At 34.8% G+C, this 26,934-nt stretch overlaps 1 protein-coding gene across 9 annotated transcripts in view; it reads left to right on the top strand.

The window, feature by feature from the left end:
- Positions 1 to 26,934, top strand: part of MARCHF1 (membrane associated ring-CH-type finger 1) — an 857,900-nt gene that overhangs the window by 672,262 nt on the left and 158,704 nt on the right. For all 9 annotated transcript variants that reach the window (XM_054553351.2, XM_054553349.2, XM_054553352.2 and 6 more), the window contains 1 exon segment: positions 19,069 to 19,119. In XM_054553351.2, coding sequence (XP_054409326.1) covers positions 19,069 to 19,119 — 51 coding nt within the window.

The raw sequence follows: 26,934 nt of genomic DNA, 5'->3' as shown, positions 1-26,934 counted from the left end.
AGAAAAAAACAACCCCATCAACAAGTGGGCGAAGGATATGAACAGTCACTTCTCAAAAGAAGACATTTATGTAGCCAAAAGACACATGAAAAAATGCTCATCATCACTGGCCATCAGAGAAATGTAAATCAAAACCACAATGAGATACCGTCTCACCCCAGTTAGAATGGTGATCATTAAAAAGTCAGGAAACAACAGGTGCTGGAGAGGATGTGGAGAAATAGGAACACTTTTATACTGTTGGTGGGACTGTAAACTAGTTCTACCATTGTGGAAGACAGTGTGGTGATTCCTCAAGGATCTAGAAGTAGAAATACCATTTGACCCAGCGATCCCATTACTGGGTATATACCCAAAGGATTATAAATCATGCTGCTATAAAGATGCATGCACACATATGTTTACTGCAGCACTACTTATAATAGCGAAGAGTTGGAACCAACCCACATGTCCAACAATGATAGACTGGATTAAGAAAATGTGGCACATATACACTATAGAATACTATGCAGTCATGAAAAAGGATGAGTTCATGTCCTTTGTAGGGACATGGATGAAGCTGGAAACCATCATTCTCAGCAAACTATCACAAGAACAAAAAACCAAACACTGCATGTTCTCACTCATAGGTGGGAATAGAATAATGAGAACTCTTGGACACAGGAAGGGGAACATCACACACTGGCGCCTGTCATGGGGTTGGGGGAGGGGGGAGGGAAAGCATTAGGAGATATACCTAATGTAAATGAGAAGTTAATTGGTGCAGCACACCAACATGGCACATGTATACATATGTAACAAACCTGCACATTGTGCACATGTACCCTAGAACTTAAAGTATAATAATAAAAAAAAGATGAGCTTGAAGATGTACCCACTTCTATAAACTTCTAGTAATTTATAGAGTTGGACATGTGGCAGAATTGTATAATATTTCATGTAAAAAGTGATCTTGGCTCTGGTCCTCACCTCAGTCCTCACCAATCAACACAAAAGATTTTACAATAGCAGATGCTAACACCTACGGCTGGAACAATATCAGAGAAGAGTCATGAGGTTGGAGTTAAATAGGAGAAGTTTCTTCTTCAGAAATTTGGGATAAATACTGGTTATATTGAATACATTTGTAATGTTCTAGGCAAAAGTCCAACCATGCTATAAAACAAAATAGGTTCTTTGGAGAAAAGAAAGTATAAGGGAAAAAAAAGGCTTGTTAACCACAACTGACCAGAATCATAATCAATATACAACAGTCACAAATATGTTCCTGAAATGGCTGAAACATAATGACTGTTTGGTTACTATTACAAAGCAACCCACATGGGTTTTGCCTTTCTACATCAGAATAGATTGGATTTATTGATCTCACAGAGCAGTTATTTTGGCACTATGTCAGTATAATTTGATTTTAAATTACAATAAATGTTTTTTTCTTGTAAATTTGTTTGAGTTCATTGTAGATTCTGGATATTAGCCCTTTGTCAGATGAGTAGATTGCAAAAATTTTCTCCCATTCTGTAGGTTGCCTGTTCACTCTGATGGTAGTTTCTTTTGCTGTGCAGAAGCTCTTGAGTTTAATTAGATCCCATTTGTCAATTTTGGCTTTTGTTGCCATTGCTTTTGGTGTTTTAGACATGAAGTTCTTGCCCATGCCTATGTCCTGAATGGTATTGCCTAGGTTTTCTTCTAGGGTTTTTATGGTTTTAGGTCTAACATGTAAGTCTTTAATCCATCTTGAATTAATTTTTGTGTAAGGTGTAAGGAAGGGATCCAGTTTCAGCTTTCTACATATGGCTAGCCAGTTTTCCCAGCACCATTGATTAAATAGGGAATTCTTTCCCCATTGCTTGTTTTTTTCAGGTCTGTCAAAGATCAGATGGTTGTAGATTTGTGGTATTATTTCTGAGGGCTCTGTTCTGTTCCATTGGTCTATATCTCTGTTTTGGTACCAGTACCATGCTGTTTTGGTTACTGTAGCCTTGTAGTATAGTTTGAAGTCAGGTAGCGTGATGCCTCCAGGACAAATTTACAAGAAAAAAGAAAACAACCCCATCAAAAAGTGGGTGAAGGATATGAACAAACACTTCTCAAAAGAAGACATTTATGCAGCCAACAGACACATGAAAAAATGCTCTTCATCACTAGCCATCAGAGAAATGCAAATCAAAACCAGTGAGATACCATCTCCCACCAGTTAGAATGGCGATCGTTAATAAGTCAGGAAACAACAGGTACTGGAGAGGATGTGGAGAATCAGGAACACTTTTACACTGTTGGTGGGATGGTAAACTAGTTCAACCATTGTGGAAGTCAGTGTGGCAATTCCTCAGGGATCTAGAACTAGAAATACCATTTGACCCAGCCATCCCATTACTGGGTATATACCCAAAGGATTACAAAACATGCTGCTATAAAGACACGTGCACACATATGTTTATTGCAGCAGTATTCACAATAGCAAAGACTTGGAACCAACCCAAATGTCCAACAATGATAGACTGGATTAAGAAAATGTGGCACATATACACCATGGAATACTATGCAGCCATAAAAAATGATGAGTTCATGTCCTTTGTAGGGACATGGATGAAGCTGGAAACCATCATTTTCAGCAAACTATCGCGAGGACAAAAAACCAAACACCTCATGTTCTCACTCATATGTGGGAATTGAACAATGAGAACACATGGACACAGGAAGGGGAACATCACACACCGGGGCCTGTTGTGGGATAAGGGGAGGAGGGAGGGATAGCATTAGGAGATATACCTAATGTTAAATGACAAGTTAATGGGTGCAGCACACCAACATGGCACATGTATACATATGTAACAAACTTGCATGTTGTGCACATGTACCCTAAAACTTAAAGTATAATAAAAATAAATAAATAAATAAAGTAAAATAAAATAAAATAAAATAAATGTTTATGTGTAGATTTTAATAAGTGTGAAATTTAATAATAAAACAGTAAAATAATAAAAAAATTAATATATATTATTAACCTAAAATGTTCATTCTTATGTAACAATTAACAAGAAGATTGCTAATTTGCCTATTTGGAATAACAACAAAGAAAATCTCTCTAGATTTGTAATAGTTTGTGGAACTAGAGTTGCTGTTCAACAACCAACTCAAACTTTGACAGTTCTGTGTGCTTTTTGATTGTTGAGTGATACTCTTTTGCACATGGCTGCATCCCAACCCTGCCACCTGCCCATTGGTGATTTTCGCACTGGTCCCTGAAGCACCAGTCATGGGTGTGGAGCTACTATAGTGCAAATGAGTCAACACCACTACAATAACAAACACCACAGTATGTCCTCTGGACTCCTTGGCAAAAGGAGCATATTAATAATAATTTAACATTATTAATTCTCTATACCTGTTTATAAGGTGAGCTTCTGCTTGTGTTTTTATAGCAATAATGAATTTGTCGGGTTTGCAGGATGCCTAAGTTTAACTTAACTGTAATTCTGTCTAGTATCAACATCTAAGGATGTCAATATTTTCATCTGGAAAGTCATGAAATGACCCTTGTGTATACTGAAGAGGTAATTTGCAAGTTACCCCGTACAAATAAACATAATATTGTGCATTTTGTATTCTGAAACTTATTTTTAAAATTAGGACTAAATCCGAATTATCATACATATTGAATACTTGTATTGTTGTTGTTGTTGTTGTTTTTTACATAAATTGAATTACATCTACCAGATTTAAGATGCCTCCTGGAACATGTTGCCAAGTAAAGAACCATCATAAAAGTTCAATTTTGTTCTTCCGTTAGGAGTTTCAGAAAGCTAGTTACATAAGTGTATGGATTTTCCTGGTAATAAACAATAATTTACTTACACTGCTTTATTTTGGACCACCAATATTTTGATGACAGCACATATCCATCTTCTTGCATTATCTTGATGAAAATTCTGTACTTTACGTTTTTTATGTTTGTCAAAAATTTTAGAAAGTTACTTGCTTCCTGGACTATATTATTATAACTGGATATCTAGGAAGTGTTGATTTTAATTCATCCCATAGAGTGTTGTTTGAAAATTCACTACGTTTTTTAAAAATCTGCTTGTGGTCAAAGTCATTAATGCCTTTATATTTTTGAGATTGAAGGAGAGCATTTTCAGCAGATACACTAGCCCTTATTTATTTTATTTTATCCCTAGTGAGTATTTCTATTATGAGAAATTCAGATGTCTTGAATAGTCATTAGTTCATCATCTTTCTTGTCATAGTATGTACATATATTGGATCTCAGTAATTTCCACTGATACTAAAATTCACCTCCTTCAGATTTTTGCATCTGGGTGGTAGAAATCATAGAAACACTTTATAAACCCAAAGAAGCACAAATACACAAAAGAAAATACCTTTGCTTGGGGAGAGTCAACTAATACAGATGCAGTATAGCTTACAATACTAGAAGTTCAGGTAACACTTTGAAAGCATGTCAGGCCACTGTTCTTGCAACCTCTTTTTAAAATTTCAGCTCATCTGGTGGCGGGCGCCTGTAGTCTCAGCTACTCGGGAGGCTGAGGCAGGAGAATGGCGTGAACCCGGGAGGCAGAGCTTGCAGTGAGCCGAGATCGCGCCACTGCACTCCAGCCTGGGTGACAGAGCGAGACTCCGTCTCAAAATAAAATAAAGTAAAATAAAATTTCAGCTTATCATCCTAGGTCAAAGTATGATTGCCTCTGATTAATCCAATACTGCTGCCAAACATTCATAAATAGTACCACATGGAAGAGTTGATAATATTGTATGTTAAATCCAAATTATAATATACTATGACCAAAATCCATTCAATGGAGTTTTATCTTTTTGGCTTCTAATTTAGACACATTTTAAAAACAGATGTGACTTTTTTGTATAAAAAATAAAATCAAATAAATTATTCGTGAATAAAACAGTGTATAGGCTGGGTGCAGTGGCTCATGCCTATAATCTCAGCACTTTGGGAGGCTGAGGCAGGAAAATTACTTGAGGCCAGGAGTTCAAGACCAGCCTGGGCAACACAGCAAAACCTTGCCTCCACAAAAAATAAAAAGTTTTTTAAAAAAGTTAGCCAGGCAAAGTGGCATGTGCCTGTAGTCCTAGCCACTTGTGAGGCTAAGGTGGGAGAATCACTTCAACCTGGAGGTGGCGACTGCAATGAATCATGCACTGCGCTCAGCCTGGGTGACAGAGCAAGACCCTGTCTTAAAAAAATAAAAGAATAAAAAGAAAAATAAAATAGCATGTTAATTGTCATATACTTCCCACCTACTATTCTCAAGAATGACTATGCTAATATGTCTCTGAAACCAACATGTAGAATTATAGTCCTACTTAATTTCTGAAACATCTGTGATATTCCAGGCAGGTATTGTGTTAAAGAGAGTAAATGTGATTGAAATATAGTCTCTACCATTGAGAAACAGTTTATTAAGTAATGGTGGTAGAATGATACATGTAAACTTACCCCCAAACTGATTTCATTAGCAGTAATAGCTATTTGTAGACAGTGAGTGGCCAGGATTTCTATTTAAAAGAAGTCTGAGTGCAGTAAGATAGACAGAATTGGAGCTAGAGTATTTGCACAGCAATTTATATAGCACACACAGTGTTTTAACTTACATTTCATATTTATTTGGAATGGCCCCTTTGTGTGTAATGGAGAATTGGGTTTTTCATGAAAGTTGAATTGTTAAATATTCCATTTTTAAGCCACTTCTTATAACTATTGCTCTTTATGGAAATATGTGCCAGAAATCCCACTGAACCCTGTATGTATAATATTTCTAAATATTAAAAACCCAGTGAAAGAATAACATGAGACACTGAAATGTAAATCAACTGGCTCAAGGTTACATAGATTGTGGGTGGTGAACTGATTTATAATTTCAGCTACATACAATCTTACTGCAAATTTATTGTTATGCTTATTTGTCATTATTATAAGCTTATTATGTGTTTGCTCTTTTATGTCTTCATTTCCTCCCACCTGTTTACAATAGACACGTATTTTCATTATGTATTGCCAACTTATGAAGACTTTTCTAGAAGTGACCAAGGTTCACTGAGGCTTTGGTTGTATCATCCAGGTGAAAGTCTGAGGCAGACATTCTGTTCCACACTGTCCTTATCCTTACTGGTGTCTCACACCTCTCCCACTATCCATAGGTGAGATCTAAAGGGGATGGTTTTAATTTTATTAGTAAATATTTTATAGCATATTTCTGAAACTAATTTTTTTACATTTAGAAGAAATGCCTTCAGAACTTCTATTTCTAACAGCTATGCCTTTAATGTAATGGCATACAGGCTGTATATAGACAAGATGTAAAGTTCACATAAAGTACAAGATTAGTTATGCTACCATTTGTTCCATGCTAAACACTTCCATAATGTTCCATGCACATTATGTTCCATGCTAAACACTTAATCCCATTTACTTATTTAATTCTTAGAGCAACATTGAGACGACTGTACTATTATCAGGATTCTACAGATGCATAAACAGAAGTTATGAGTGGATAAGTAACTTGCCTAGGATTGCACCACAAGTGGTGTAGTTGGGATTTGGACCCAGGCATTCTGGCAAATTTTTTATTTATTAGTAAAATACTATATGAAGTAATAATTCTCCAGTGACATTTCTATTTATTTCCTCTTGGATCTAAGAGAGCTGGTATGCAAAAAGATTAAATTTGATGTTTCTATAGGCCCTTAAGTGGCCACTTACTTTCCTACCTTCTACCATTTTTCCAATAATTAATCCAATAATAATGGACACGAATTCTAAAATTCTTACCTAGGCTGCAAGTTAAATTTGATTTTTTTGTTTTTAAAAATAGCTTAATAAGGGAATACTCTAAATAATGAAGAGAGACAGAAAATGATGAAAGGAGATGAGTCGAAGCTACTGTAGAAACAATAGGATTCGTAATATAGAAACAATTCAGCTGTGTTGATTTTTTTCGCGACGCATGAAATTTGCATTCATGAAAACTAAGGTTGTTTTTCAGGCTCTTAGAAGAGCTCCGTAAAATGTTGTCTTAAGACTTGTGACTCCAGACTTCCTGGTAGGCCAATATTATTATATAACAAGGGATTATCAGAAATGGACCCGACCATAAGTAAGTGACACTGAGGGCAAAACCTGAAACACAGGCAGTATCAACTTTCCTGGCACTTTGTTCTGATCCATATTTAAGTCCTTGTGTCTATTTGTTCAACCAGGAAATTCTCGCATGTATCCTCAGCTGTTTTATAGAACCAGAATGTATACATCCAAAGATTAAAATTTCATCTCATTTATTTACATATTACTGACATAAGGGAGGAATAAGAAAGAGTTGAATAATGGAGTAAGAAGCAAGAAGAGAAGTCAGGCACGAGACTGGAACAAAAATTGAAGTAACGACCTCACAAATGAGTGAAGCACTTCTACATGAAGGATGGATTACCAACCTTTACAGGAATCGTACATTTTCCTAAACATTTATTTTGTTTGAATCACAAAGTATCTAGTATTTTTAAATTTTCTGCCTCCAGGTAACAGATGCATTGTCTAGATTGGCACTGACACACAACTTTTTATTTTTTCATAAGAAAGCCATTGCACATATACATACACTTGTGTGTGTGACCCATGAAGGTTTTAGAACTTCTAAATCCAATTGCAGAATTTAGTAAAAAACCTAGCTTGCAAATTCCCTGACAGTCTTAAAAAATACATGGCCGTTAAAGTGCTTTTAATAGCATGCAGGATGAAAAACACTAATGAAAACATTCCACCATGCAGCAGATTTTACATGGTCTGTCTATAATGTGTGGTCTGTTTTACAAACATGTCTCCAATCTTAAACCCACAGAAGAAAACAATATAACTCTTATACAGAAAGTGGTTTGAAACCTACTTGATAGGTTTTTAAGTCACTGCAGACTCTGATAAAATATGATTATACCTCCAGAGTAACTTTCTAAGATATTAATGTGACAAAAATAGCAAAAATTAATAATAATGATAAGACTACACAATACTAAAGATGGCTTTTATCCATCAGGGTCTAGAAAGAAACAGATAGCATTTCCAAATTGGATAATTTGGGGAGAGTTAATAGTCAGTTTGCAATGAGTATGAGCAGAATGTATTGAAAATATCAGGGATAGTTGTATACCCCATGGGTGGAAGCAGCAGTGGGTGGTTATCACCCATAGTCTTGAAAAAGCAAGGAGGAGGAGCATTTTCCAGAACCCAGAGAAAGAGAGGCATTTTTGCAGAAAGCTACCTGACAAATACTGAGACCTCCAATTGTGGGGCAAAGTCAGTTTGTGGTGATCCTTCAAGGAAGGGATAATTACTCTAAATTCACCCTCTTCCATTCCTGTAATCTACCGGGACTCTGCATTAATTCTTATTGGTGTAATGAAACTGAAAGCCAGGAGCAAAGGAGCCTTGGTGAGATCCAACCGGGTGTGCCTCCTGGGCACAGATCAGGGTGGGGAACAGTGGGACATGGATCTACACAGACTTCTGGAAGATACATCTAGCACACCTGTGAAAATAACATTTGAAACGCAAATTAACATGATACTTTAATTATTACTGCAACTGGGATTTCCAACAGAAAAAATAAAGATCTTAAAACTCAGTGGAATGTTAAGCACTTATAGGAAGGAACGGTCAATTAATTAATAATCAATGGGTCTTTCCATTTTGTTTTGGAAAATTAAATTTACAGAATGAAACCACTGGCAGATTTTCCTTTGGGTGATCTTAAGTAAGAAGACTACTGTGAGAGAAGGATTTTGTAAATGACATGTGTAATTTACAAAAAATTATACTGTCATTTACAGAACTTCTGTTTGTCTTATTAATTAAGAAGTTTGCCACACCTCTGGTCATCTAAGAAACAACCAGAGGTGTGGCAAGCTTTTTGTTCTCATGTGAACATAGTCATATAAAACAGAATTTTGGGAAAAAATAAACCTGCCCATATACCATCCTTTATAAAGGTTCAACAAGTGTTACACTAAAAGCTTATGCCAACCTGACTTTATATATTGCTTTAAAAAAAGTAATCACCTTTTCACACAAGCAATTGAAGTAAAATCATCACCTTCTGAATTTTAGCAATCATTGAATGCCCTTATTTTCTGTCCTTTCATAACTATAAAGATGTGTGAATTTAGTCCGCAAGGCTTTTTCCATGGTGCTTTGACAATTTAGCCAATGATCATTTTACTATATTCTTTTTCTTTTCACCCAAATTAGAGTCCATTTGAAACATTTTCAGTACAAAGGTGTGCAAACTTAAAAAAAAAGTCTTTGGTTCTCCTAGGAATTACAATTACTAACTTGTTCAGAATGGCAACTCATTTATCAGTAGTCTTTTATAAGTGTGTAGAGCAAGGACATGCTTTTGAATAATATTTTTTAGAGAGAAAAGGGAGCTCTTCTTTAGATATTTTTAATATTATTTCCTAGCCAATACAATTGTTTGGGCTGCCCAATTATAAATACAACTTATATTCATAGTCATGATTAATAAATGTGTAAATACATAATATATTATGTTGATGCAAAAGTAATTGCAGTTTTGCCATTGAATGTAATGGCAAAAACAGAAACTATTTCGCACCAACTTAATATCTGTACAAAAATTCAGATGGCTTGTTGTGATATCTGTCTTTTTATAGGATAGTCTTTGAATGGGCACCACTTTTCAAAGTATTGGCCTTGTACTTAGGGAAAAGTCCTAAGGGGTGTATAGAAGTACCTTTAAAATAGCCTTCTGGTCACAATTGCTAGACTTTTCATAGTGATCCTGAAGTTAGATAAAGAGATTAGCAAGTTTACCCATTAAATTTGATATTTAGGGAATGATAAGTTCATTTTTAAGAAAATTTGGAGTGTTTGTAGAAAATTCTATGTAGTGCAAAATTTAATAATAAATGTGGCAACTTACAAGCAATTGTCCTTATTATCTTTCTAGCACATCTAAATTTAATAATCCCAGTTTATATTAATGCAGTGCTTTACAATTTGAAATATACTTTTCCAAAGTTTACCATGTTTGCTTCAACAGAAACTCTATGAGGTAAACATGCAAGGGTCTTTATACTCATTTTCCAAGTTCAGCAAGTTAGAGATGGAGAAGGCCCGTGATTCTCTTACCATCACATGCTTAGTTATGAAGCTGCAGTTCTAATGCAAGTGTTGTAACTACAAATCTTGTGATTTTTCCACCAATCCCACTTGACTAAATAAATAATTTAGTGCCTTTATATTCCAGATCCTATATCGTCTTGGAGAATATAAACATTAACTGTTTCTTGCAGCTCTTTTTGATTACATACACATACATACAACACACATAGATATACCTTTATGATATACACTCTGTCGAGTAAGGCTAATTTTGCCATTTTTGTTTTTCAGAGTTTCTTAATTAGATGTTCTATTGTTTAAAAGATTATAAAAAACAAGTGAACTTTTAAAATTTAATTTCTTTTTATTTTTTAAAATTAGAGATGAGGTCTCACTGTGTTGCCCAGGCTGGTCTTGAACTCCTGGGCTCAAGCTATCTTCCCATCTTGGCCTCCCAAAGTGCTGGGATTGCAGGTATGAGCCAGCTTGCCTGGCCTAAAACAACTAAAACTTTATACACAAAGTTGTTTAAAGAAAAAGCTAGACTATTCCCATGGGCCTGCCTGCTTTCCTTCAATCCCACCATGCTAAGGACTAAAGGCAACCATTGTGCATAGATTGCAGTGTTAATAGCCAAGATTGGATTAATATATTTCTACTCAGTCAAACATACATCTGTGAATATGTAGACATATATAGGAGTTCTGTTTGTTTTTAAAGAAATGGAATTACTCTCTATACGTAATCTATTTCATTATTTTTAAAGAAATGGAATTGTCCTCTACAAATTTTTCTATGACTTTGTTACCTTAACAATATATCATGAACATTACCATTTGCCAACAGAGAAAGATATAACCTCATATTTGCATTATAATTTCTGTATGCACATCATACCCATATATAATTTTACATAAACAGAGCTCTAACATTCTCTTTTGCGTTTTAAGATTCCCTGCCCCCGCTTTTCCTCTCTTTTCTTCATTCCCCCTCCTGCTGGACTCCCTTCCTTCCTCCCACTGCTCTACCCAATAATTTGTGTTAATATAGTTTTTGCATAACTTTCCATTACTTTTTCCATGCTCATATAGTCATATACTACTACATGTCTATACACAAACATGTGCATGCATATATACTTATAGAGGTTCTGTCCTGGTATGTTTTAAAAAGAATCATATTTTATCACTTCTTATTTTACTTTCCACTCTCGAAGTTATCTTACAGAAATCTCTCAAATGCCAGAGATCCAATTCATTTTTTATGACTGCATGATATTTTCAAGGTTTGGCTCTACTATAAATTACTTCACAATTCTTTATTGATGAGCATTGTTTATTCTGTTAGTCAAGAGGGAGAAATGACACCTTTTGTTTTAACACAGATAATTTAGTATAAAGATATATTCCCTGGCTGTAAAAGATCATTAACTAGGTAACTGAAAGGAAAAAAATGAGGACACGAAGATGTTACAAAGACAGGAATTGTAGGAAGCAGCCATTCTCCGTAGGTCTGAGTGAACAGGGGAAGGAAATTAAAATTATTGAAAGCTTGGAGGAGGGCCCCATGGAACTGGAACTCAAACCTCTTAGAATTCTAAGAATCCACCAGCTGGTCTTCAAAAGAGTGCGAAGAACCTGTTTCTGAGGGTGTTAGAAGCCGTGTATCTAGCTACCAGCTGCTGCTACAGGAGGGGATTGCAACTAACTCCCAGGGTGAAGAAGCATTTCTAGGATGATGCAAACACAAGAAGCCTATAGAAATCAAATAGATGGAGCAAATCCTGTTTTCCTTTTCTAGCCTTCTAGTTTCCCTGTGGCCCCCTTCAACGTCTACTCCCCAATAAGCAGAGCTTAGTAGGGAGTCAGATGACACAACAGAAAAGTGGTTTGTGGAGTTCCAGCCCAGAACAGAAGCTAGAAGGGTGGGTTTAAAGCTTTGAGACATTAACTTAACAACTGTCCCATCTTTATTGCTAGGATTCTTTCTATTTTTTTTTTTTTTTTTTTTTTAGTTCAAAACAGAGTTGTATATTAAGTGTCCTCATTCACATATTTTTATGTACTAGTGCTTGTATTTCTCTGGGAGAGATTCCCAAGGGTGAAATTACTGTATGAAGTGATATTTTTAATTTCAGTATATGTTGCCAGATGTTTTTTCAATGATGTTGCAGAAGAAAATCACATTTCTACTAGCATTTTTGAGAGTATTCATTCTTCCTATTGCCATCAGCAACAGAAGCTATCACTCTTAAACTTTTTCAGCATGATGAGTAAAAAGTGATGTCTTGTTGCTACTTTAATTTACATTTTTCTGACTGCTCGTGATTTTGAGCATCTTGCCATATATTTATTGACAATATGTAGTTCCTTTTTTGTGAATTTCTGTTTCTATCTCTTGCTCATTTATTTTTTCTATTGGGTTCCTTTCTGTTGCCTCTTTTGTGAATAGACAAAACCACTTTGCATGTTCTAGAAATTAAACTTTATCAGTCTTTTGTGTTTCATTGTTTACTAACACAATTGTTTACTCACTTTAATTTTTTGTATTTTTCTAGACAGAGGATAATCAAATATACCAATGACATATAGTTTCTGGTTCGTGTCTTAGCTATGTAAATCTTGCCCACCCCAAGATTGAATTCATAATTTAGACTTATTTCAAAGTTTTTTTTTATCTTTAACATTGAAAACATTGTTCCATCAGGACTCCATGATTATACATGCTAAGTGATAGAGGTCTGGCTTTTTCTTCCACAGAAGTAGCCAGTTGTCCAGCAACATTTATTATATCAACTATCCTCAATACTGACTGGAAATAATTATTATATATGAGATTCTTACATCTATTTTTGGATTTTCTATTCTTGATTACACTGATCTTTCGGTTAATTTCTATGCCAATACCATATTGACTTCATGATAGTGACTTTTAATATGTGCAATGCCTAGCATAAAAAGCTCTCCTTTTTTTCATTATTTTCTTGGCTATTCTCAGTTATTTCTTTTTATGTATATGTTCTTTAAGATCATTTTTTTAAAGATCATTCTATCTACCTCCTTTCTTCTCTAGAAAACAAGAAATAAATTCTATTGGAGATTTAATTGGAACTACTTTCTACTCATATGTCAATTTGTAGAGGGTTTATAGATTAGAAAATTATCTTCCCATCAAAGTATGGTACTTTATTTGTTCAGATCACAATTTATACTCCTCAGTAATATTTTATAGAATATATTTTCAAATAAAATTTCATGTTGTTGTTAAGTTTATTCCTAAGTGTTTGATGGTTTTTGTTTTTGTTATTACATTTCTGGATATTTATTGCTAAGAGAAAGCTATTGATTTTATAGTGTTTCCATTAGGATAGACGCAATATTATAATAAATCAAAAATGTAATGGCTCACAAGAAATACACTTTTTTTCTCTCTGATGAGAGTTTAGAGTATGTACGCCAAGTTGGCAGAAGGCTTTTCATTATATGGTCACTCAAAGACCCACAAGAATTCAGCTCTACCATCTTTGATTCGTGGCCTTCTGTCTTGCCCTGATAGTTTCCATCCCATCATAGAGCAGTAGGAAAAAAGCATGTAAGAAATTGTATGGGAGATTCATGTGACAGGCAGGAAACTGACAATTATTAGTTCTGGTCACATCTCATTGGAGGAAATTTGACCTTAGGCAACCTATAACCAAAGGAACGCTGGGAGATATAATGCCACTGTGAAGGTGTATATTCAGTTATTATTCCATTAATGCGCAAGCAAGAGATATTGGATTTTAGGAAACCTAGTAGACGCTGCCATTATCTAATTGTCATGTATCTAAGTACTGCACTAAAGTCTAATTAGCTGCAGTAGTTTTGTTTCTTAACCAGACACTTGGGATTTCTAAGATGTTATGTCATTAATAAGAAAGGATTGTTTTATTGCTTCTTTTTCAAAACTTTTTCTACCAAATACTCCATTTCCTTGTTATATTTGCTAAAAACTCTAAAACAAGTTGAATAATTATAGCAAGCACCCCAATAGAGGTTCTATAATTTTTGTAGTTTCTGTATTTTAACAATTAGAATTATATTTCGTAGTGTTTTTTAGAATATTGTCTTTATTACTATAAGGGGTTTCCTTCAATTCTTGTTTTACTTAGAGCTTATGTTAGAATAAGACTGCCAAAGTTTGTCAAATATCTTTTCAGAATTTAGTTATAAAATCATAATGTTTGTCTCTTTCAATGTATTAATCTGACGGATTATGTTGACAGGTGTCCTGAGTTTTTAAAACCTGAAATAAGTAAATTCTATTTATTCCATTCTTTGGGAATTTTAGTGATACACTGCTCATGTATCAAAGATATATGCTACTATCAAAATATACACTAATTTTTAACATTTTCTGCATCTGTAGTTCCAAATGAGAGCAGAGCACAATTTTCTTTTTCCCTTTTTTTTCCTACTGGTTTTTTTTCGTGGGGTAGGGAGTACTATCTTAACACATTTGAAGTTTCATTTATGCCATGTTAATAATATGGATTAGGGAAATTTATGTTTCTATGACAATAATAGTATATATAATATTGGAATTATGTGTTCTTTAAAGTAAAATACAGCTCAGTTGTAAAATCAGCATGCCCTTATCCATTTTAGGAGCATATAGACTTTTATTTACTTTTTGAATATTTCCTTGATTAACTATCTTATGTTTTTCTCTTTTTCTTGAACAAATTCTGGGAGTTTGTTTTACTGAAATATAAAGTATTTCCTCTAGGTTTTAATATTTGTTGCAATAATGTTACATGTAGCATTCTTTTTATATAGTTTTTTGTGTCTATGATTATGTATCATTTCTCATGTCATCTTTTTTTGTTCTCTCTTTACCTTAATAAGTCTTATGGGAAGTTCATCTATTTTGCAATTCTTTTCAAAGACTTTCTTTAAGAAAATCTTTTTATCCTTTCTCTAACTTAAATCAATTTAATTAATTTTAGCTTTTATGTTTCTTTTATTACATTCTTGTGTTCTTTAATAATGAAAACACTTACAGCTATAAATTTTTATCTGGATACAGCTTTTGCAATATGCTATAGGTTTTAATATTATATATTCTATAGCTCCTGGCTCTATTTCAGAGTTTTCATTCCTTTGGACCAAGTATTATATAAAAGTATCTTAGTTAATTTTCAGGCGATTAAGACTTATAAGTCACTTTTCAAAATTGGATTTCTAATTGTACTGGCTCAATATTGAAAAAAAAAAGATCCTGAAAAGTCTGTACTTGGAAATATTTGTTAAGGTATTATTTAAAGTCAAATAATTTTTAAATGTTTCATAGACATTAAATGTTTATCACTTAATAGGCATGAGATTTTTTTATATATCTTTTAATCAAATTTTATTGCAGTATTCAACTTCCCTATGTCTTTGCTTATTTTTTATTTACAAACCACATTAAGACTTTTCTTCTATTCCAAGTTATGATTACCCTAGCAAAAATTACTCTATTGTCCACTTAAAATTTTTCAGATGACCCTCCAAATTACCTTATTTTCTCCTTTCAAATACTTGGGATTTTTAACCTGAAAAAAAGGGGGAAATAAAATTGCAGAATATCAGATTAGTGGTCTCTGTAAGAATGTCTTAGTGTGTTTTTTTTCTGCAGAAATATTTGTTTTTTTTCAGGTTACATTAAAAAAAAAACTTTTTTAAGCTTTATTATGTCCCTCAGTCAATGACATAGTTTACAGAAAGTTTACACCTAGATTCATAGATGTCCAGTCATGTTGTGTATTGTTAGGACAGACCACTTCGTTTTAAAGGAACTGTGTCACTTTCCTTAGAGTCTAACATTAAAAATTCATTAAAACAAAACTTGGTAATGATTTTCTAATTTGGTAATCATTTTTTCTTGCTAGTAAAAAGAATCCAACCATGTTTAGTAGGATCAACTTTGAAAAACAATAATAATCACAAAACAGAACTATTAATATCAGACACATTCATAGCAAACCAAAAATTAGAAATTTCTTGAAAATATTTTCGATAAAACTTATGAAACTGGAAGTCTCTCTCCCTGTCTGTATACTGTGAATGACATGCTGAAATCCAACATTACTGCTTAATGATCCCGTCCATTCCATGCAGACTTGTTAGGAACTCTTGTTGCTTCCAACTTTTATTGCCCTACAAGGTCACTATAATTTGGGTGCCAGTAAGTTATGTTAGATTCTGAGATTCTGAGACAGCTTATTTTTAATCTAAGGTAAAGTAGTTAAAGTGATTGTAATGAGGTATGACAACCATATTGACTAATCTGCAAAGAAGAATATGACATTGCAATAGCAATGGGACAAACCACCCAATTAATTAGTAGCAAATTGGACAGATTGCTTTGGACGTTTTCCAAGAGAGGAAGTGTTTCTGGTGCTTTGCTTCAAAAGCAAGGCAAACAAACTTTCTTAATCCCCCTGGGCAGAGAATGATTTAATTTTTAATTTTTAAATTTTATGTGCCGGAATCAAAGGCAGAATTGCAAGATATAGAAAATAAGATGTTTATGTAAAAAAAAAAAGTATTTAGTGACCTATGATGATCACCATGATTTTTAAAGAAAGCTCTTTCAGTGTTTCTTACACCTGTGAATTATAATGGAAACATCATAACTTCACAATTTATAAAATGTTTTCATTTATAACTCATTTGTTCCTTATACAGATTTCTGAGATATTATCTCCCTGATTTTACAATGAGGAAATTGAAGTCCAGGAATGTCAAACAATGTACTCCTGCCAGAACTAGCACATCACCAGAGTTCTCATTGCAAGGCAGTCTCTCACTTTATATCACTGCCAGCACAGCATAGTGTGCACCACTGTCCTCCCACATGTTAACTTTTCTGACGCACTTTCCTCTTCCATGTACTGGTATGGGAACAATAGAGAACGTAGCCATGGCAAAAATGTTAACCTTTGCCTAAGTTTGTTTATTTCAATGCCTGACCTTATATTGGGAGAAAATAAAGCCAATCCATTTCAAGTTAAAAGATCCTTTGAAGTATTAAATAATCAATCAGATGCTTTTCCCCCATTAGATTGACAGATGCTGGCAGAGAGCATGGAAATAATATTCTTATTATAACTGTGTGGTGAACTCACACATTGTAAAGTGAATCTGGTCTTTCTTGTTTTATCTCAAAACACCATGAAGTCCCATTTAGTTTGAAAAATTAAGTAATCCTATGCAAAATTAAATTTCTTATTTTGCGTGATTCCTGTGGCAGCACCTTTCAATTCTAGTTCTTAATCATGTTCTCAAATGTCATGTAAATATAGAAAACATAACAAAATAACCACTGCTACCAGTCTCTCCCAAAGCCTATTATATTATGTGACTCTGTCCTACACAATAATGTGTCAAAATCCTAAATTTCGCTGAGAAGGAAAGATGGATTGATTTTGTTTTCTAGTCTCTAGAAGAGGAGTTGAGATGTCAGTAGAAAAGTGCCTCTCTCCATCACCAGTGGAGCTAATCAGGGAAAAATGTCTGCGGTAGCATATACATTAATCTCCAGCTGGAGCATGGGGCTGTTATGAGGTGTAACTAACCGTATCGTTGTGACTCATCTCGGTCTGTAATAGCATGCTCCACAGTGACATCAGCGGTTGTATGAGATGGATGTTGCATGTAAAGGAAAAAGCACTGTTCAGCTGGAATATCTGTAAGCCTGCACATGACACAGTGACAGTTTGCAGTGAATGCAGCCACTGTTTTTCTGCAATAACACATCTGCCATATCCTGTCATCGCTGTGTCTCTAAAACCGTCTCAAGTAGTCATCATGGGCAATTTCAGCCCCACGGGTTGTTATAACAACTTAGTTCTCAAAAATGACCTATGTCAAGATGCATTGCAGTTGCCTACTCAGGCCCACTTTAGGGCTGAGTCCAGAAGTTAAAAAAAAAAAAAAGGAATTATTGGGTAAATTATTTCAATGACAATGTTATGTCAGACCCTTTATAAACTTTTAGTATTCAGAATTGATTCTTCCAACAACATTTTCTCTACAGAAGTAGAGGTGTACTTTGATATTTGACCTCTTTCTACATGTAAAATGCATAATGCTTATAAACTCTGATTTTTCCAGTTGATTATCCATCAGTACATAATTGGCAGAGTAGAAAAAGTAGCTATATAATTTTCAGGAACACAGTGTCTCTGGACTTCAAACGAGAGGGCCCAACTACTTAAAGTTCATTTCTACTTTAAAATTATATGACCTTTTAAAAAACATTTATTCAAAAGCTTTTTTCATGCCTCTTTTCTGCTAAATAAAAAATTCTTTAAGAGGAAAGAACTGAGGATATAAATGTTTATAAAAGTTTTAAGTTTTAATTTAAAAATATATAATCAGAAGCATCTTAAATTTTAAAAAGTAAATGTTTTAATTTCAAAGTATGTAAAATAACAAAAAATACATAAAATGCAGTTTAGAAGAATACAAGGTGGATGTATATACCATATACCCAGCACAGAATATTTAATAATATTGAAAACCAGAATTTACTCAAAATTTCCTAGTTGCAAGGGCAAAAGGGGAAATAGCAGACTACACTTTTACTGTCTTAGTTTCAAAGAATTTCAAAAATTTTTCTGGAGAAATAATTATTTCCTGGAAACAAATACTGGTAACCTGATTAATACTCAGATATTAATTGAAGCATTTTTAAAGTACACTAATTTATATTAGAAAAATATGATTTCATAAAAGAAAAAAGCATTCTGTGTAAGCAATTAGTATGTGTATTAGTCAAAACAATATAGAGAGCATTCACAAATTTCCTTGTGCTGTGGTTTCTCTTCTCAGTGGTACAGTATGGTGAAAGTGCCATACCTTCTTTTAATTAATGTTTCCAATTTTATTTTTCAGAATGAAAAATCCCCAGGGCGATCTGCAAGTCGATCAAGTAACATTTCAAAAGTAGGTGAAGTACTCATTTTCTTGTTTGTTGAATTCTACACTTCATGAGTTCACATAAATGTTTATAATGTTTAACCTATAATTGTTATCTGTGAGCAGAACACAAATGTGATTTGTTCAAGGTTTTAACTCTTTTAAGCTTTTACTGTAATAAGAAGACGTGATTTTACACAAGAAAATAAGTTAGGCTATTTTTTATTTTTCCATGCTGTGTGCAAGAGATAATTTGCTTCTTTTCTTTTCTTTCCTTTCCTTTTCTTTTCTTTTTTGTTTTCTTTTCTTTTCTCTTCCCTTCTTTTCTTTCTTGACAGAGTCTTACTCTGTCACCCCAGCTGGAGTGCGGTGGTGAGATCTTGGCTCACTGCAACCTCCGCCTCCTGGGTTCAAGCAATTCTCCTGCCTCAGCCTCCTGAGTAGCTGGGATTACAGGTGCCCACCACCATGCCCAGCTAATTTTTGTATTTTTAGTAGAGAAGGGGTTTCGCCATGTTGACCAGGCTAGTCTCGAACTCCTGAGCTCGTGATCCACCCTCCTCAGCCTCCCAAAGTATTGGGATTACAGACGTGAGCCACCATGTCTGGCCAATTTGCTACTGTCATAGTATTATGTAAAGTATGTTTTTTCTCTCATTTCAAACACCATAGATCTGCCACATATCCAAGTTGAAACTATATCAACATTCATGGTACAATTCTCGTGAATCTAATTTTTCTGGACTTTGGGCTGAACTCTGTTGGAATTTAACTATTTTTGTCACCAAGGCAAGTTTTAGAAATCAATTTGATAAAAACATCAGTTTGGCCATATTTAGAGGTTGTAGAGTCAGTGGATAAAAAAACAAAATATTCGCTAGGCTGTATATAAATCTAAGTAGGACACCAGAGTGTTGAAAAGATTATCGTTCGAGAGACGTACTCTAGATTTTATGTTGCCTGAAAAAACAAAATGTAGGAGCTATTCTTTAAAATGAGTCACCATGTTATATATACACCTGGTGCTTGGGAAGTGAAAAGTAATTTAGAGTCATTTGTCAAAATGGAAAATAATGACTTTCAAAAATATAATTAGAAGCAAGATGGATTTGTCATGATTAGAGCTTCTGTTTCAAGGCTTCTCACTTGCCAGGACCCCTCCACATTCCTGAAATTAACTTTATATTAGTAATTTTATATTACTTTCTTTGAAGAGGATCCCCAAAATAGTAATAATCTTCAGACATTAGAGAAAGTAGATCAACTTCCAATTTAGAGATGTTTTTGTTTTCTTCTCTTCTGTTTTCAGAATCAAAAGGCTTTATAACTCATTAAGAAAAAAATTGTGACCACACTATCAACATTATCTTACGCTGGTTTCCAAAGCCCAGTTTTTTCAGGACAATGCCAATGGTCAGATAACGTCTGCACACACACTGGGATGTTTATAGGAGCAGACCCTAATATTTTAATAAGAGTAAGCATGCCTGCCCATTCCTTCATAGGGAGACCATATCTCTGTCTTGCAACACCATCCACTATACTAACATTATTTAAGATAGTCTAGTATCAGTCAATATGTGTGCTTGCAAGACATGCAGAGATGTGACAGACACATAGAGAATTGTACCTCAGTGCTTGGTACTGAAAATTTCTAATTACATTCAAATCTATGTCCCTTCAGAGATATTTGAGAGGCAATGTGGCCTACTGGTTAAGAGCACTAACTCTGGAGAGTTAAGGATCTGAGTGTAAGTCACCGCTCTGTCGCTTCCTACTTACATGACCCTGAGATGTTCACTTTACCTTCCCGAGGCACAGTTGCCTCTTTTATGACATAGGGATGATGATAATATCAGTTACCTGGAGGAGGTTTTCTGAAGTGGTTATAAATTCAAACAGTGCCTTTCAAATATCTTTCACCCTAGTTTCACAATGAAGAGTTTTGCCCAAACCAAAGAACTCTGTCATCTGTCTCAACTTGAATACTAATGTTGAATAAGTAATGACCAAAAAACTTGTGAACAGTACTGACAACACCTTTGTCATTCCAAATACTGTTTCATGATCTTGGGGTGAAATTATATCTGCATTTCTAAACTGCTCTTTGAGTTTTACTTAATCCAGCTTATCATGTTTTAGTCTTTAATGCTTTAAGAAATCGAAAAATCAACAGTCTAGTTTCCCTTCTATGAGTTCCTCTTCAGGGTCTGGTATGTATTAATTGTACTTCTGTGTGGGAGACAATTAATTATAAAACTGCATCCTATTTGGAGAGAAATAAAAAAACTCTATTCTTAAACATAACTTAAATTGCACCACAAATACTCAACCATCAATTAGTGATAAGAATAAACAGATTTCAGTGCACATGAGTTTACCTATTTAAACCAACTTAACTTTCCTTTTATGTTCAGAATGAGTCACAATGCTAAATATGTTGTTGAGTCCTCACTACTTTTTCATAAATTGATAAGTGGAAAACTATTCATTGACTACACAATTTATCAATCATGAAGTGGCCAAATCTAGAAATACTTAAGTTCTTTAATTTGTAAAGCATTGGAGAGGAAAAATTTAATATTGGAGCAAAGATTTTCTCCTTAATTTTGTGAAAACAATTGTTTATGTTGAAGACTGTGAGCATTTCTAAAGTATGAGAATCAGTATAATGGAGTGATTGGATGGATAGCAGAGTAACTCTTAGGAAGGTTATTTAACTTCCCTAATATGTTTGTCTGTAAAAGGAGAATATATATTAGTATCTACCTCTTGCAGTGGTGCTTAGAACAGTATTTGGCCTGTGTATTAGCTATTTTTATTATGGGGTTCTTAATATTTCTGTATCAGTGATGGCTTCGAGCAAGTGCTCAATAAATATCTTTTTAAGCCAATAAATTGGAACGTGGTCTATAATATATGCAATGTTTTCTAGGTGTAATAATCATAAAATGCAGAGTGGACAGGACTAAGGAAAATGTTAGTGATCTGAAGTTCTTTCCTTAAAAAATGCATATTCCTATTTCCATAAAAAGTATATACATATTTAACAATAAATAATAAATTGTCTTATGTCAGTAATAGTATTACTCATAATGAGTGTCTTCCTTATCTTTTATCTGCTTATGCCATCTCCTGTCCTTAGACACAGGAAAATCACAGAGAGTACAAAGGACTCCATCTAGAATGGAATGGCAAAATTATCTTTTGTATTTCTAAGTCTGCTTTCCTGCCTATTTCTTGCAGTTCTTTAATGAATCAGACTTTCTCATCATCAATATTTGTTGAGTGTCACATATTGGAAATCTTGTGCTGTACTGGGAATTATGGAGTAATAATTTAAAAATTTCCTTCCCCATTCCTTAGTGAGCTTACAGTGAAACTGGATAACTAACAGTGCACAGACGAGTTCCCATAACAGGCGTGAGACTCCTATCCTGAGAACAGCCTGCGGCAAGATAAGCCCTTGGCTGACATCTGGAAACTTAGATTCCATAAGTAGTGCTTCGCCCTACCTGTTAAGGATGATTCACCGTGCCTGAACTGCAAACAACACAGCTATCCTAAGCACATGCCTTCCTTCTGGGAGTCTGGAGTCTTGGTATATGTGGTTGCCTACACACTCAGCTCCCCAGTAAGAACTTTGAGCACTGAGGCTCTTACGAGCTCCCCTGGTGGCCACACTTCTTCACATGTGTTGTCAAACTCATTGAGCACATCCCAGCACACCCTGCTGGGATGAACTTCTGGAAGCTTGCTCCTGCCTGGACTTCACTCCATCACTCCCTGTGCCTTTTCCCTTTGCTGATTTGCCTTGTATCCTTTGGATACAAGGATACAAATAAATCACACCCGTAAGTATGGGTATATTCTGTCCTGAGTTCTCTCAGAAAGTCACTGAACCTGGGTGTGGTGAATGGAACCCCTAATACGCTACCTAAAAAAGAAGTATAGACAGAAGCTATGGGAATTTGGAGAGCCATCACTTCCATCTAATTGGGACAGGGTGGCAGCAGAGAAAATTTCTTAGAAGAATCGTATGTAAAAAGGCACTTGAAGAATGGGTGTGAATTGATCAACTGTCAGGGAAGGCTGTTTAAAGGGTTATAAGTCCAAGGCATGGAAGCTAGAAAATATAGATCATAAGGAAGAAGTTATATAAAATACTTTGTAAGGGTTTTTGCGATGGAACTTTAAATAATAGAGTGCATTATCTTCAGTCTAGTCATAAAGGTCATACAACCTCAATCTATGTGAGATTGCCAAGCTCAATGAGTTTGACAGCACATGTGAAGAAGTGTCACCTACCAGCAAAGTTCATGAGAGTCTTGGTGCTCAACACCAGTCACTGAAGTGTCATCTGGCTTAGAAACAGAGAAATTGATCTAGAACCCATCAAGGTCCTTGAGACTTTTCTTAATGTGTATGTATGAAAGGGAACATTATTATTTTTGCCATTCAGCACTGTGTCTTATGAACATGATCTTGCTACTGTGAAAGTAAAAAATTCCAAACATGGGATAAATAATAAATGTGCAATTGTTAGTGAACATCAAAAATTATATCTCCTAAGTTTTTACCTCTGGATCTTTGTACCATATGTTATTCAACAGCAATTATACTTTGAGTTTTATGGTCCTTGCAACATTTACTTTTTTTATTAATTTATATTTCTAGTTTGTCTTAGTAAATATAAGAGAGTTACACCTATGAGTCTCTTTCTTTCTCTTTTTTTTTTTTTAATTCAAGTAAGCTTGGTGTGCCTTGGATATGTTACAGTTGATCCAAAAGCTACAGATAAGTTATATAGGTTTAATATAGTATATGTGAGATTATCAAAATATCTTGGATGCGAAAAAGGCAGCTTTCATTTATCCATCACTTAATTTTTTAATACTTTTTTTATATTAGTGCTTATTACTGCTTTTTAACACATATATTACTCACAAATAGGTTCCTCAAGAAGAAAAGTCAGCCAAATCTTTCCTTTTATTTCTTCTAGGGTGAAGGATCATTACATTTAACTAGCAACAGTATAATACGTATCTCACAAGAAAAACCTTTCAAAAGCCAACTGTCAAAAGGAAAGAACGGCTTGTACTTCCAGTTCAAGTCAACAGAATTTTCTTTTAAATAAAATCCTTTGCTTTCTGGTGTGTGTAGGAAGCAGCTCACAAAATCTAATCTGTTTATGAGAAGAAATTCAAAAGCCACTAGCTTAACAAAATGATATTGCAGTTAGCTTCCATCATTTCCTATTACATTCACTAGACTTCATTTACATGACAGAGAGTCATTTCAATTCTTCAGTTAGTCTCTACCTTAAAATATCTTACAAAATTTTAAGGTAAAGTTTATAAAATGTGCACACCAGTTAATTCTTCAATAAATAAAGATGCATGGGATAGTTAGTACAATTTACTCAACAAATATTTTTTGATGATGTACTGTGTACAAGGTATTATACGGTTCACAGCATTTTAAATAGGTGTTTTCTTCTGATCCAATATATACTTTAATTTTACTTCTGTAAATCTTCATCTCTCCATATTTTTCCAGATTTGCCTTTAAGATCCCGAAGTACTTTCCAGCAAGGTCAAGGTGAAAGTGTTTCTTATATGTAAAACGTACTGAGAATTCTTTTCAGCTAAAACCTGAGGCAAGTGTTTGCACCTCTGAACAGGTGTTTAATGTTCTGATGTATTGAGAGATCCATTTTGGTTTGCTAACACAATGGACCTATAAATCATCTATCCCTTCAGACTACATACCTTTAGAGGGTAAGTTTGATAGGTTGATGAAGTAAAGTAGGATATATGATTAGGAAATAACTAGAAATGAGGTGGACTAATTTGAGAACTTTCAGAGAGCCTGAGTTAAGGTCTGTCCTGAGACCAAAGTTGAGGAAATGGGTATAAATTTAGTTTAATTATTCAAGACTGGGTGGGAGAAGATAAGAAAGTCTGAGACCTTTTTATGTCCTGAGGCATGTTATCTATATACACTCAGTCCTTGGGCGATCTCATTTAGCCTCATAAGTTTATATATAATCAATAGCCCAACAACTATCAAGATATTTTTAGCTCAAATCTCTGCCATGAATTCCAGAATCAAAATGGTAATCAAATTTCCCACATAAATGTGTAATAGGAATCTGTCTTAGGTCAGGTTTATCACAGCAGATCCTGAGATGATAATTTTTTGCAATGACTCACTATGAGAATATTCCTAGGAGAAGACATCCAAGGAGTAAGAAAGGCAGCCCAGGGAAGAGAAAGAAGTCAGAAGTTCCCTGCTCTTGCATAGGGATGCTGGAATGTAAAACGCACTTCACTTTGTCCCCTCTTGAGGCAAGGGAGCAAGGCTTTCATCCTCCAGTATTTGCCATTCATTGGCTCAGGGTCATTCAGGGCGAGAAAAACTCCCAGCCATTTTTATTCTGTTTACATGCAAGTAAACTGTCCAAGAAGCCAAAGGGCAGTTTTCCAAAGAGAATTGCAGTAGTGGGACTTTAGAAACAAAAGCACCCAGAAGCCGAAGGAGATGTGTACTGAACCAGTGAGAGGGACCCAAAGGGATTTTGGTGGAATACTCACAGCACCTGCTATCGTCCAACCTTTGAGCCACCCAGATCCATATGAACTCATTTCATCCTGTCATGGATTTGTATAGATGATGATTGGCCACCGTTTCTGAGGAGAAACTTAAAAGACATTGATTAGCCGAATGGGCTCTCACTACTTGCAGCTGCAAAGTTATAACTGATTCATCATATCCTTCTTCTGACTCATTCCAAATATCCTTCATTCTTGATGATCACTTCTGTTAGTCTAAGTGGCTTGCTGGTGAAGTGTCTCTGACCTTTGAACCTTATCATGCTGTAGTTGCTGTAATCACTTATTTGAAGTTAAACCTGGGTGTGGGTAAATGAAAATATGCAACAGTGTATTTCCCCAAATTTCAAAATATTTCTTGCTTTCCCAAGTAGCAGCAACCCTACTTTCTTATAATGAGTAAGTTCCATTGTTCAATAAATTGCTACTCTACCTACTGGACAATATAACATGTGTTATTAAGCTCATGAGGGATAGTTCCAGTCATATGGTCAACTGATGTCCATAGAAAGGCCTTTAGTCTTACTACGGCCAGGTAGCTTGTTAGGAGCTGCTTTCTAAATGGTGAAAGAACTATGCTGCAATACTATGGCCTTGATCCAGAACACTAGGCTTTTCACTGCAGTTCTCCATTCAAAGCTTGACAGAGAGCCCACATTGCATTTTTATTTATCATGGTACCTCTAGTAGTATTGCCATTTATTATTGCTGTAGCATCAAGGGTGCTTGTATTGCAGCTGATATTGCTGCAGAACCTTCTATCATTCTAGGCCCCACTCAGAACTGCAGCTTTCCGAGTCATCTGTTAAAGGGGCATCATTCCAAAATGTGGTTTATGCTGTGTTTAAAATTCAAAGAGTTCTACCAAACAGTCTGGGTCCTTCTTGATAGTAAAGTAAAATGCAAAATTTGGTCTTAACTCTGGAAGAAATGCACTAGCATGCAGTAGATTACAGAATTTCTAAAAATTTCACTGATTTCTCCAGCTCCTGAAGATATGTTTGTTTTATTTCCTACTCTCTGGGACACAGATATCCTAAAAAAGCATTCAGAGTATTGGCCCCTCCTGCTCATTAGACCTCATTATACCTGATGATATCATCAATACAGTGGACTGTTTTGACATTTGACAACCACTGGACATTTGAGTCTACCTCCAATCTGTTTTGTAAAATATCCCTGGAGCAGGACCATGATTGTATATTAATGTCCATGCCAGATGAATACA

This window comes from Pongo abelii, chromosome 3, assembly GCF_028885655.2.
Source record: "Pongo abelii isolate AG06213 chromosome 3, NHGRI_mPonAbe1-v2.0_pri, whole genome shotgun sequence".
In the NCBI taxonomy this organism is placed as follows: Eukaryota; Metazoa; Chordata; class Mammalia; order Primates; family Hominidae; genus Pongo; species Pongo abelii.
This window is presented reverse-complemented; position numbering and strand designations above follow the sequence as displayed.